Below are 10,819 nucleotides of genomic sequence, written 5' to 3' on the forward strand. Positions count from 1 at the left end.
TACTTAATATTTCACTTTTAGGCTATGTTTAGTTCATATTTAGCAACTAACAAGGTTTAACTGATAATATTATTTTCAAGATTTTGTGGTTAAGAAATTTAACCGGTGGTTGCATGTCATTTCATGTAGTGAACGTGTGAGATGGATTTGTAAATGACAAGCAACCATTCATAAAATTCTCATACTTACCCATGTATGTGTGTTGCCCATAGAAAACATTCATTAAATACATTGTTATACATGTTCATAATTGTAGATTAACCGAATCCAAACAAGTGAGAAATAACTGACTATGTATTTGCTTCGTAAAAACGTGAGGTTGTCGTGTGATACCGTCGGATATGGTGGATGTTAGGAGTTTTGTGATGATAACAACGAGTGAGGGTGCATCGGAACCGAGCGTGGAGTGTGCGACACATGGTCAAGAGGTTTGAGTTCAAAACTCTGTTATGCAACGGCTATTAAAGCTGTTACACATTCATGGCAGTTTCAACTGCATGATACAATCCCTATAAATATTGCTGCAATCCAAGGAGTTCATTTGAGAAGAAACGAGAGAGAGAGAAATCAGCTGAGAGATCATAACAATAACCAATAGCTAGAGTGAGAGATACACACTATCTTTGTGAGGAATTAGCTTGTATAGTCTTCGGTTTGATGTGAGTTCATATGCGAAGAAGAGAGTAGCTTATTCTTGAGTGTGTGATCTTGTTGTATGATTGTAGTTCTTGATCGTGATTGAAGTAAATCGATTCGTTATTCTCCCGTGGACGTAGGCTTACGCCGAACCACGTATATCCTCGTGTTCTTGTTGTTCCATTTCATTTTTGCTCCGATCTCGATTTCCAACAGTGGAGGGATATTGTGAACTCTGTGTGTACTTTTCTCCTAGATGTGGAGGTTTTAAAGCGCCGAAATTGTGGAACACGTGGTGGGAGTAGATGGATTTCGCCCTTGCCACCCTAATTTTTCACAAATCCAAATAAGGGCATTTTAGTCAATAGAATAGCAATACGGGGTAGAATTATCATATTTTGGTGTATCCAAACAACTTAAACAGCATTTTCATGGTTTAAGAATATGCTGCCAAACACTATTTAGTGGACAAATTTCATAACCACATAACCTTGAAACATCATTATCAGCTAAACCTTGTTAGTGGCTAAATGTAAACCAAACATAACAATATATGCCCATAATTAAGCTCTATTAGTATTCTTAAACTACAAACGGTTTATATATTAATCAATTAAAAGTTGGCCTTATTCATCATTTATATTCCTCCAATCACTCTCGTATTATATAATTAGTTAATAGTTAATTTAGGCTCGTATATTAGAGTTTAATGTTTAAAAATATAATTTGTAGTTTAATATTTGATTGATTTTGTGGAAACAGTAGCACACAAGCAAGTATATATTTTTATTATCATTCGTATTTCTTCATAACCTTATCTACATTAACATCGTGTTTTCCATGTTTTATAATACTATATGATTGTCAACATATATCAAGTGGTTAGATAATTAAAAAAATATATTATTTGTGAGATGAGAAGGATTGAATTGACTTCTTTTACTTGCAACTTGCTTAGTTTGATGTATGTTTTCCAACCTCAACAACTCTCGAACAACACCCTCCATCATATACTATATAGCTACATATTAACCATGTCAAAATTCAGATATGAAACATAGACTTTTAAGGGGGTTGGGTTTGCAAGATTGTATCCGAGATTAAATTTATAGTGTACTTGGTTCATGAGATTCAACCCCACAACTCAATTCTAGATGAATAATCATTGGATAATTAGTTATAGCTAACCCCATATGACTAAAATAATCTCATAACTCAATCCTAGATTGTATCTTGGTATTATTTTATATTACAAATCGAACCTCACCTTAATTTGGTATAAGACTGCGAGCATGATATTAATTTTCAATCCATTAATATGATACCATAAATCATGTTAGGAAGAAATACTTTGGCTTTGGATAAACTCATTTTTTTCCAAAGGTAGCGTGACACATTGTTAGTTGGAAATTTATTCATGTATTACATTACTATTAACACTAATGAGTACTAAACCCCAGAGTCAAGTCTCGAAGCCAAGATCATAATTAATGACATAAACCATCAAAATACTTGCTACATGTGGCTGGGAAAGTATAATACATGTGACAATCAAAACACAAGTAAATTTATATGTAGATGAGTGTGATCAAATCATTACTTAAATTTAGTCCATAATAAATATAACAAATTTTAAACTATTACATTTGCAAATCTGTGTATTACTCCCTCCGTCCCGGGTAATTTGTCCCATTTTTTCATTTCGGTCCGTCCCACATAATTTGTCCCATTTCACTTTTACCATTTTTGGTAATGGACCTCATATTCCATTAACTCATTCATACTCACATTTTACTATAAAACTAATATATAAAAGTATGACCCACGTTTCACTAACTTTTTCAACTCACTTTTCATTACATTTCTTAAAACTCGTGTCCAGTCAAAGTGAGACGAATTATCCGGGACGGAGGGAGTATATAATTAATTACTATTAAATTCAAAGTAAAAGGTTCAAAATGCATGTAAGTCAATTTCGATTATTCCAATTTTTTGCCATTATTGATTTGATTTGATTTCCTTAATTATTTAAAATTTTAAAATCTTTTTTTCCTATTAAGTTGATAGTGATGTTATGCGTTTGTAGGCGTCCCTTCAATACCCCTCTATATATACATGGAAAAAATGAAATAATTTGAAATTTCGATCTAAATGTTCATGATCCAACTATACTAAATAGTATACTACTCCATTCAATATAAATTTAGATTGAGATTTGAAATATGCTACGTATATAATAGAATGTGATATGGTTTGCTTGCAAATACTACTCCTAGGAGTATTGATGGCAATGTTTGATAATTGAGCCATGGCAAACACAATTATAGCCGCCCTCAAAACTCCCCAACCGCCTTCTTCAGCGCGTCCCAAACAAACATTTGCAAACATGCAATTACGTTACAGCCGCCATTTAATCACTGTATAATGTTTTTAATTAACTCAAAATCCAAATAGAATTAATAATCATTTTATTTATTCTTCCTCTACTAATAATTTGTCAGATACTGTAAAAAATAAACAACTTCTGTTACAGTCATTTAAGACTGTTCAAACTCGTAACTCTTCAGATTTTACAAAGATTAGTTATGTACTAAATGTAAAATAAATAAAAAAAATTGAAGGCATTGATGTCAACTAACTAGATATGAGTAAGTAGTTTGGGGGAAGGTGCACTCCAAAGTTTTATGTTGTGTGTAATTAAGTTCTGTCTTTATGAAGCTCCGTTGAATTAACTATTTCTCCAATATAGGAGTATTATTTTTTGATATAATCTATAAAATGAAAACATTAAAGTAATATAAATGGTTTTGCCTAGTAGCCTCGACATAAAAAAACACTCATGAAAGTGTGTCCCAAGTGGCATCATAAATTTATAGCACTATAATTTTATTTCAATTGCATTATTTATGAAAATTTTCACACCTATCATGAGTACTAAAATTTTCTTGCCCTTACTATTTATGCACTATATTTCGTGTTTGTTTAAATACTGTCTTATTTTATAATTTTCTATGTCAGTATATCCTAATTTAATGCATCTAGCAAATCATCTAAAAATACGAATTTCATTAAAAAAAATTAAAATAGCATAATTGAATTTTTGTATATAATTGATAAAAAAATCATAAATAAACATAAAATGATCATTCATTGAGGGTATTGACCCACGCTCATATTTCCTCAATTAAATATATTTAGAGTTGGGTGTGGACATCATGGTCATATACCGATCGACTTCACTTTTGGTAATCCCAGAATGTCGTGGGCGCACCTTGCAATAGGTTTTCGCTTGCCAAATCCAACCACCGCTTCTTGCATGATGGTCGGACGAGAGACGCAATGGTTGTTGGTGTACGCACACATACATCTCGATGGATAACTTTTATACTCTAATGCATGCAATCTATGTTGCTAGGCATGCCGAGAGTTGTATCTTGCCTCATGCATACATAGTATAGTAATTATTAGAAGTTGAGAGTCGTTATCGATCTCAAATATTCATGCCAGATGCATCTTGAATGGCATGGAAGAATCCTCTCAAGCATTTATGCCCCTTCGATTAGGCAACGTGAGATACACGTAGAAAAATAGCGCATTCTCCGGTCACGAATTGTTAGATCACCTATATGCATTTATGAATCATTGCAAACTCTTGCTTCTCAAGCCCACCTAGTTGTTGTTGCAAAAAACTCTTGTTGAATCCCTAGAACTCTACAAGCATGTCTAGAAACAAAGTATACAAAACTTTTTTCAAATTTTGAATATTAGTGAAGACTTTATAGATTCCTTATATTCTTGATGATAATTAGAGGGTAGTTGGCATTTGATTGACATAAAAATTGAATGAGAAGGGAGGGAGAAGTTAGACAAGTTGTGCGAGTGGGAAATGGATGTTAAAAAAGGGTGGGGACTCATTTCAATATTATCACTCCCCCTTTTCTTCCTTTTTCCCAATTCCACCCTTTTTTTCAATTTTATTTTATTTTATTTTATTTTATTTTATTTTATTTTATTTTATTTTCCTTCCCTCCATTTCTCTCTCCCCTCATCTCTTTTTTTCCCTCCTTCCCTGCTGTCTCTGACCTAATTGTCTCTCCTCCCAACCCCTCCACCACCACCACCCCCAGCCTGCCTTCCTTCAACGCTTCATAATCCACCCACCATCTCTCTCTCCTATCATCCTCGTCCATTTCTAGATCCGCACTCTTCGAATTACATCCGCAGCATCGGATTAAAAAATCCGAGATCATCGCCGGAGAAATTGAGACGATGACAGCCGTAGCAAACATCGCCGGACAGTTCGGAGACACTACCTACACCAAGGTGTTTGTTGGCGGCTTGGCCTGGGAGACTCAGAAGGATACCATGAAGAAGTACTTCGAGCAGTTCGGTGAGATTTTGGAGGCCGTCGTCATCACCGACAAGACCAGCGGAAGATCCAAGGGCTACGGATTTGTATGTCACTTCTTCTTCTTCGCTTTATTCTATTTACTGGAATATACTATTAGAGAGAGGGAGAGAGAGAGATCTAGAGTGAGAGGATCTAATTGATTCTAGATCGTGAGAGGATTACATCGAATTGGGTGGATGTGTATCTAATTGAGGTAGCTGTGTGATTCAGGTGACTTTCCGGGAACCAGATGCGGCAATGAGAGCTTGTGTTGATGCAGCTCCAGTCATTGATGGAAGGAGGGCTAACTGCAATCTCGCTTCATTGGGCGTTCAGAGATCTAAGCCTTCTACTCCTAAGCATGGTATATACTTTTTTTTGTCTTTTACTTGTTTTGATCCATCTTACTTTCCTTCATTCTATGCATATACGAGATTTATTGGGCAAAACTTGTTATTTTATGTATGTGACTTACCCTAATTAAATACTCCAAATCAGATAGTTAAAGAGATTGAATTGGAGATAACTCCATATCTTCAACATTTTGGACTTGGGGAAATTATGAGTTATTGACCACAAACACACAGAAGCCCACACACTGGCCAAGATATGTTTAGAAAAGCATGACAGCTCATTTCTTCTGTGAAAGACACTCAACATGCCTTTAGCTTTTGTGATTATAATTTCTTTACCTTTGCTTTCGACTGACATGCCCAGCTGTATTATTTCCATTTATCCAATTAAAGATTAACCTCTACATGCATGCCTTCACTCTTCATTTTCAATCTTACTTTCTTTTTTCTTTAATAAACCAAGAACTAATTATGTATCCAATGTTTATATGGCAGGTGGAGGGAGGAACATAAGAGTGATGGGGGGTTTTCATCAAGGAGGATTTCAGGGAGCAGCGGCGACGGCTGGTGGTGTGAGCGCCGCGGCTGCGGCGGCTGCATTCGCTTCCGCTGCAACCTTCCCTCATTATTCCATTCAACAAGGCATTCCTTACAATCTCTATGGGTGTGTATGCTCTCTATCATTACTACTATTTCGAGGACATTTCCACGTGCATTGCCAACTCACGCCCAGAATAATACCATATGCATGTGCATTTATATAATCATCAGTTTGGGTTTTAAGGTTTATCTCTCTCTCTCTCTCACACACACACACACATGGTGAAACCAAATGACTACCGTCCAATAATGGCCGTTCCTTTTATCTTTAATTTCTTGTGCAAGACACTTGTCTTGCATCATTCTGCGATTGGCGTATAAGGTTGGACCACACACATTATATGCTGCATCCACTGTTATTATACTAGGCCAACGCATGCTCAGTCTCTCTATCATAATCTTCATCCTCTCTCTCTAAACTCACACCACATTAGATGAACATGAAATGATTGATAGTTATTGATTTATGTTTGGGTTATGGTTTTTTAATTAACTCTAGCAACTGTTACTAAAATACTGATAACAGCATGAGATCCTAATACCTTGTTTTGTTTGGCTAAATTCTCAGGTTCTCTCCATACTCGGCTGAATATGCTTACCCCACGGTTTGTACATAACTCTTCGGACCATTTTTATTTCTCTTCATTACTCTACAACATTTTTTCCTAGTTCATTAGTTTTATTAATTACTCCTAATAAGTAAACATTGCATTGCTTCATGTATACTATATAAATTTTTGTCATTGGAAATCTCTTCCTCGCAAGTTGGAATTCGACACATTCTCTGGTTCCTATCACAATGAAATTACATGCCATGCAACGAAATGGCACGCATATATTCTCGACAGAGTTTTACTTGCAAGATTGTATTTTAAATGAACAAGATTGTATTTTGAGTACAATCTTCACTGCTTGACTGATGGTTACTGGAATGATGTAATGTTTGAAAATTATGCTGAAGATGCATGCGAAAAACTTTCTTTACTAGAAAATGATTATATAAATGATTTCTTGATCTAGAGCTACTATGGTGTGTATGGAGGAGCAAGTGCACAGTATCCACTGTATGGATCTGGGAGCAGCGGGCTTGTCTCAGGAGCCGCAGCAGCTGCGGCTGCAGCTTACTACCCTTATCTGAACTTCAGCGAGGGGAGCGGAGGAGCAACGGGGTACACTGGCAACCAGGGGTACGGCGTTCAGTATCCCCACCACCTCTTCCAGTATTCAACGATCAACTCAAGTGGCATTTACCCGCCACATTATGGGACGCCTGTATCCCTTGCGCCACAAACTCCACTTCAATCAGGTAATTTGGTGTTGCAAATATCACAGTTTTGATGATGATGATGATGTTGTGTAGTGTACTAATATCTTTGATAGTCTGCTTTGCTGTGCCGCAGGCGTGACCGTGAGTCTGCACGCACCAATACCTCATCGTTGAGAGATGCGGATCATGTTCGTTCTTTCACTTCATCCTACCTTTGGCCTAACCATGGTTATCTTTCTACATTTCTCTCTCCCTCTATCATGGACGAGCCCCCCATAGGGGTTAGTTACATTGATCCAGAAATGGAGCACACTTCTCTCACTAGGAAAGGTGAGAGAGTGCAAAATCACATGCATGTGCATCGATCGATCTCAGCTCTCGCCTCACTTGGGAAGGAAGGCAGAGTTGGTGGGTCGGCAAAGACCAAAACATTTTCAATTCCATCAATGCCCCTCAAGGAGAGGGGCCGAACAAACAGTCTTTTTATTCATGTTTGTCAGATCATATCATATATTAATAACTTTTAAGTCGACTATCATTTTCAAAAATGTTGATCTTGAAATGAATGGCTCATATATCTTTCAAAAATGAAATCTCTTTTTTTTTTTTCTTCTAAATTGTAGATGGCACTAGTAGATAATTAGGAAAATGGGGCAGGGTATGCCCCAGATTTTGTTGTTTTTTTAACACTAGCTAGTCTCAGGATTTGAAAAACTCTGACTAGTAATAGTTTTGTTGTGGTGAAAAACTGTGTTGTTTGTTTTTATAAAAAAAGTAGTGGATCTTGTCTTCTTTTGGGAAAGGGAGGTGGGTCTGAGTGTTGTGTTTTTATGTAAAAAAAAATGGGGGCAAACTATTGGAGTTGAAGCCCTTGTGACAGTAGTATTTTGTTTTTGGTAGGTAGCTTAGTTTGTAAGAAACTCTATCAATGGGGTAGGAGTTTCAGTGCATTGGAAGTTACCCTCAGATATTTTTGGTCTCTTTGGGTTCTTCTACCCTAACAGACACCAACCATGGTTAGGACTCTGGTCATCTTCATCCTTCTTCTTCTTCTCTCTCCACCTCTTTCTCTCTCTCTGAACTTTGACGCACTTTGAAATTTGAATTCAAGACTTGGGTTTGTAATTGTAAGCTAGGGAAGACATGTTATGTCATTTGTGTTTGAGTAATCTAGTGACTACTGCTTGTTAATTCGACTACTGATGGATTATGTAACATAATGCATATGGTTGAGACAATATTGCTCATATTTTCATTCAGTGCTGTTGTACGCATCCTATTTTATGTTTTTCTCTTTAACGGTAACAACACGGTTCCAACTTCCAACATACTTTTTAATGTAGATATAGTATATAGTTGAGTGAAATTATTGATATAAAGTCTCCGCCAACTTTGAAGACTTGGGGTTGAGCCACAGGCCACAATTGACAGGATTATAAAAATTAAGTAGTGTATGTAATACATATAAATAAATTTAAAATTGTTAATGCGTGTCCAAATTGCTTCAATGAGATCGGCTTGGAGGTAGTAATGGGCTTATTCTTTACTCATATAAGCCCATTGACTTGGGACTTCCCGAAATTCTACAGACCCACCTTGAGTTTTGGGCTCACTTGGACTTCTCGGTAAACATATGCTCTTGGTTGGTGAATACTTGCCGTAGCCCTCCGTAAAGCAACCTTATGTTCTATCTGTTGTCGCACTTAGTTTAGCTGCGAATATTATATTAATAATAATATTATAGAGAGATACTATTTATTATGGGAGGAATTATGAAAATTGTGATGTTATATGTTGTATATATAGATAGAAAATACTATGTTATTTCATACTAATAAAAAAAAATTGAAAGAGGCATGCGGTCCATCCTGGTGCTCCGCAACGCATCCATGTTCCCGTGCCAGACCCCTCTCCCCACCCAATCCCCAGAGACCGTAGCCCTCCAAGCAATACTACTAGGGGCGGAGCCAGGATTTGATGTGAGGAGGGGCAAAAATAGTATTTATAAACAAATTTTGTAGTAATGAGAAGGGACATTTAATATAGAATTTAAAAATAAATTTTTAAGTTTAAAGAAAAATATCATTGGTATAAACTTTTGTGGAGGACCAAATGTCCTTAAAGTTTTGGCATATGGTTTTATATACTTTTATGCATTATTATTTTCTTTTTTTTAACCACTAATCCTGCTCGACCGGGTTTGCGAATTAAGGCCGAAAGTCTCCCAACGGGTGGTGGGGTTTGAACCCGTGACTTCAAGGTCTCCACAGCTCCGTGCTGCCAATTGTGCTACACCCCGTTGGTTGCATCTTTATTTTCTGCCAATTGTACTACACCCCGTTGGTTGCATCATTATTTTCTAATAGCGTGGGTTGTGCATGCTCTTAAAGTTGGCGTTATAGTGAGAGAATAAATTTAAAAAATTAAAGAAGCGATATGTCCGGCCCAACTAAAATAGGGGTAGATGGGCTTTGGGCCTTGAAAGCCTAGATTAACGTGAAAGGAGCGGGAAATCACACTCGGATGTTTCATGTAGGTTTATTTCCTCTAGAAACCCGCGTTCACACTGCTACTGCTACTGCTACTCCACCTCCACCTCCGCCTCCACCTGCTGAACTCTCTCTCTCCGATTTCGTGAAGAAAGATGTTGAAGCTGTCAAGGCAACTCCTACGCTCCTCAAGGTAAACCCTGCGTTATTGTAATTGATGGATCCGCGAATTTCTGATGTTAGTAAAAACTGGTAGAGAATGAAAACTACAACACACAGAATTTACGTGGTTCGATTTACTGAAGTAAATCTACGTCCACGGGAAGAAGGGAGGGCAAGATTGTATTGCTTGATCTGGGATTACAGCTTACAACACAGACTTGCTATATGATTTTATCTCTAGAGAGCTTAACCCCCTTCTATCTGATCTAAGTTCTATTTATATCTTGAACTAAGATCGTGGCTTGCATCACCACCCTAAGTCGTGGATGTCGTGTAGGTCATGGCCTAAGATCGTGGATGTAGCGTAGGTCATGGCCTACGATCGTGGCCTGAGTTGACACCACGTGGTAGTGGGTGTGTTGGACATCCTGTATGGGTCCACTAACTCCTTGTTCGGTCGAATACTGAGACCGAACTGCTTTGGTTGCCGATCTGAGAGTAGAGCTTGATGCCGACCTGAGAGCAGAGCTTGATTGGATGGCTTTTACCGAGCTGTAGGCTGAGGCCGAACTCTTTGGTAATGCCGAACTCATACTCCTGCTTTGGTTGCCGATCTGAGAGTAGAGCTTGATGCCGACCTGAGAGCAGAGCTTGATAGGTTGGCTTTTACCGAGCTGTAGGCTGAGGCCGAACTCTTTGGTAATGCCGAACTCATACTCTTCCTTGGGCTTTGGGCTGATGGGCCGTCATTGCTGTTGGGCTTGTTTAGTACGCACCCCATCACTACCCCCCCCGAAAAGCGAAGTGAATCACTTCGGCGAAGCGAGTCACTTCGGCATTCTGGAAAAGGGTACGGGGGAGGCTGAAGTCAGGGGACGTGCCCTGCGCGTGACTGCATTAAATGCGGCATTAAATGCGACAG

At 37.7% G+C, this 10,819-nt stretch overlaps 1 protein-coding gene across 2 annotated transcripts; it reads left to right on the forward strand.

The window, feature by feature from the left end:
* Window positions 1-4,670: 4,670 nt before the first annotated feature.
* LOC121806338 (RNA-binding protein 24-like) lies at window positions 4,671-8,505 on the forward strand. 2 transcript variants are annotated; one of them, XM_042206350.1, is made up of 6 exons: window positions 4,671-5,091; window positions 5,258-5,390; window positions 5,875-6,043; window positions 6,548-6,584; window positions 7,000-7,285; window positions 7,360-8,505. In XM_042206350.1, exons 1-6 carry the CDS (start codon window positions 4,906-4,908, stop codon window positions 7,383-7,385), a joined length of 837 nt encoding a protein of 278 aa, XP_042062284.1. In that variant the 5' UTR covers window positions 4,671-4,905; the 3' UTR covers window positions 7,386-8,505. The 2 variants fall into 2 exon arrangements, with proteins under 2 accessions (XP_042062284.1, XP_042062273.1); XM_042206339.1 differs by having other exon boundaries at window positions 7,380-8,505.
* Window positions 8,506-10,819: the final 2,314 nt, after the last annotated feature.

This window comes from Salvia splendens, chromosome 1 (assembly GCF_004379255.2).
Source record: "Salvia splendens isolate huo1 chromosome 1, SspV2, whole genome shotgun sequence".
In the NCBI taxonomy this organism is placed as follows: domain Eukaryota; kingdom Viridiplantae; phylum Streptophyta; class Magnoliopsida; order Lamiales; family Lamiaceae; genus Salvia; species Salvia splendens.

Excerpts from the sequence above, each read along its gene's own strand:
- LOC121806338 (XM_042206339.1), top strand. The coding sequence starts at position 4,906 with ATGACAGCCGTAGCAAACATCGCCGGACAGTTCGGAGACACTACCTAC. Across the intron at positions 5,391-5,874 it reads GCCTTCTACTCCTAAGCATG|GTGGAGGGAGGAACATAAGA; the intron begins GTATATACTTTT and ends TTTATATGGCAG. Across the intron at positions 7,286-7,379 it reads ACAAACTCCACTTCAATCAG|GCGTGACCGTGAGTCTGCAC; the intron begins GTAATTTGGTGT and ends GCTGTGCCGCAG.